General features: G+C 38.1%; 1 protein-coding gene across 1 annotated transcript in view; it reads right to left on the bottom strand.

Annotated features, from left to right (window-relative positions):
• Positions 1-213: 213 nt before the first annotated feature.
• The window catches only part of LOC118339449 (23 kDa integral membrane protein-like), a gene marked incomplete in the record, with an annotated part of 7,888 nt that continues 4,916 nt past the window's right edge, over positions 214-3,185 (bottom strand). Inside the window, 4 exon segments of the mRNA XM_035677073.1 lie at positions 214-924; positions 1,895-1,978; positions 2,322-2,412; positions 2,886-2,992. Of these exon segments, the coding sequence (XP_035532966.1) occupies positions 802-924; positions 1,895-1,978; positions 2,322-2,412; positions 2,886-2,992 (405 nt within the window).

Here is a 3,185-nt window from a genome sequence, read left to right as displayed (position 1 = left end):
GGAGTTTGTATTAGTGGGTTTACTTTACTTTCAGTGTACTTATCTTGATATTAATGACATTTGTTTTTTTGCCAGTCGTGTGTCCCCTGCAGTAATTTCACTCTCGTGAGGAAACCCACAGACACGCAGTGCGGCTTCATGGTGAGTAATAAATCCCATTACTGCCATCTTGTGGCTGCAGATGGGAACTACTAACTAAAAACAACACAAACATCACTGATAAAATAAACTTTATTTATAACGTACTTTTCAAAGACAAGAGCCAAATATTTTATCCCAACCGGCAGCTTTACCTCCTGATTTAAAGTTTTACCTCCCAGCAGTCCTGAGCTGAGTGTCTTTTACTGTCTGATTTAACAAATATCACATAAAGGTCACAAAGTTTTCAAATATCGGTTCCAAAGCAGAGACGGGGACTGTCTAAGCTCTTCTTGTGGATGTTTTTGCCAAGACTCAGCATCTCAAATTGCAAATCCTTTTGAAATGACATCAGCCTGAAATCCTGAACCAAACGGGGCCTGAAAGGGGCCCCGTTTGGTTCTTGTCTGTGAATGTGATACTGTTGTTATGACAGACGGCCCCAAAGTCTGGCGGTGCTCTTTTTAAGTTGCCACCATCTTTGGAGCTGTCCTACGATTACACACAATAACAAAAAGTCCAGCCTCAGATGTTTCTGTTGGGTATAAATATGCAGATTTAAAATAATTTTCAGATTTCCGTAAAGAATGGATGGTATGGTTTTATTGAGCTTTTCGCTGGCAGTTTGGATTGATGCCTCGGTTCTGGATCAGAGGTCAGAGGTCAGGTGAGGGAGGGTTTGGGTTGGTATTTCACTCTGTTGAAATCGTCCACTGTAGTTTCTACTGGAGGCGTCTTCCAGTATTCCTCCAGACCCAACGCCAGACAGAGAGCAATGGCCGCCATCTGCAACACGCACACACTCCATTACACTGCACATTATGTTCAGGCATCACGTGGTATGCTAGTTAGTTAGCTCTCTCTAGACGTTATGGAGCCACAGGTCTAGAAAATGATAACATCGTCCAGATTTATAAATTCTTCTTGAAACTTAAACTCATCTACAGATAAAATATTTTTTGGGGGGAAAACAACAAACTTGCAAAACTTTTCTAGAAGCTCAAAAGCAGTTTGAATAACTTTAAACTCACAGAAATTCATCAAAAAGCTCCTCAAGTCTCCATGAAATCCAGAAGGTTTTTCTAAACTACAGTTAGTTTGTAAAGATTTATAAATTCTTCTAGAAACTTCGAAAAACTCATCTATAAATAAACTATTTAAGAAAGAAAACTCAACAAACTAAAAGCTCTAAAACCTTTCTGACTCTACAATTACCTTTTATACATGTTTCTTGAAAAAGTCGTCCAGATGTAAAAATTCATCTAGAAATTCAAAAACTCATCTTTAAATAAAATATTTCAGAAAAAAGAACAACTCTGCAACAAAAATGCAAACTTCTCGAGAAGCTCAAAAGCTCTTTGAGTAACTTTAAACTCACAGAAATTCATCTTGAAGCTCTTCAAGTAACTCAAAAACTTTAGAAATCTAAAAGTCATCTAAAAACTTTAAAACCTTTCTAACGCTACAATTACCTTTTCAAGAGACTTGTAAAGCTTCCAGAAATGTATCAATTGTTCTAACTTATCTAAAATCTAGTTTACATTCATTCATAAACACTTCTGGATCTGCACCTCTTTATGCATTTAGTCAATCCAAGATGCTATAGTAAGATTATAAGATCAACTTCTTTCACTATTAATTTGATATATTTCAATCAATGCATTGTCTACATAAAGATGTTAATTATATTGTTTTAAAGTAACAAAGAGAGAAGAAATAGTTCAGTTAAGAAGGAAGACTGTGTGTAACAGTGTACCGTGATGGTGGCGACGGCTGAAATGATTCCTATCCTGAGTTTGATGGGGAAGCTCAGGTAGCTCTTCAGGATGGAACCACAGGGCTGCCGCAAACAGAGGTCAAAGGTCAGCATTCAATGTCGATTAAAAAACAGATCAGAAGCTCAGATTGATGTCAGCTTGTCCAGACGTACACAAACAACAACAAATGTACGAGAGCAAAATGTGAATTATAGAATGAACAGTAGGAAGGGAAGTGCAGCGGAGAGAGAAACACTGTTGAAAGAAAGGAAATGAAATGAAACACAGGAAGAGGAAAAGAGCAAAAGAAAGAGGAAGCCTGGAAGAAAGAAGAGAGGAAATGAATAGAAACGGCAATTCAGGAAGAAGTGGCTGGAAGGGAGAGAAAAATAACAGAAACAGGGAAAGGCAGGAAGAGAAGAATACCTTGGAGTGAACACACTGAGCTGTGATCTGAGAGGTCGGAGGGTCGCCGCCCACCATCACACAGTCAGCGTTAGAGTTACCCACCTCAGAGCTGTGAAACAAAGAGGAGAACAAAACCTAATCAGAATCTCTGGAACTCACGAGCCACAAAACGTTCAGTGTGATTTAAAACAGTAGAAGGTGCGTTGACACATTTTTTTTATAAATGTGGTACTAATGTCAATTTTAACAGCAGCAATGTGTTTCACCATCGTTCGTCATATATAATTCAGTTTACAGCTCAAAACACGTAAAAATAAGTCACAGAAATCCTGAAATTCATCCAAAAGCTAAAAAGTTATTTTAAAAAATCTGAGAATTCTTCAATTTTTCAAATCCAGAAATCCACTAAACCTAAACTCAAAAACCTTTCTAACATACAAGTAGCTCCTAGATCGATTGTACAATAATTGAGACATTTAGACATTTAGAAAAAGATATCTAAACATTATAAACTATTTACTATTTTAAAAACGGATAGCAATTCTTCTAGAAAAGCTTTTTGAGTTTTGATTGTTTCGTTACCTCGGCTGCGGGTTGGAGATTGGGCGAGGAGTGGGTGGCGTGCAGAAACAGGAAACAGGAAGTTGATTCTCCCAGTCCTCAAATTTCCTCAAACCACAACAAGAGTCCTGAGACACAGACAGTGATTACGGATTCAAACTCAATGTTGAGTTATGTTCAGTGTTCAAATTTAAAGATATATTTAATTTATGGGCGCCCAGTTAGCTCAGTCGGTAGAGCTGGCTACCAATATATTCCGACCTGCGGCCCTTTGATGCGTGTCATCCCCTCTCTCTGTCTACCCACCTTTCCTGTCTCTCT

This window comes from Morone saxatilis, unplaced genomic scaffold, assembly GCF_004916995.1.
Source record: "Morone saxatilis isolate NCDOM2014 unplaced genomic scaffold, NCSU_SB_2.0 Contig10, whole genome shotgun sequence".
Lineage (NCBI taxonomy): Eukaryota > Metazoa > Chordata > Actinopteri > Moronidae > Morone > Morone saxatilis.
This window is presented reverse-complemented; position numbering and strand designations above follow the sequence as displayed.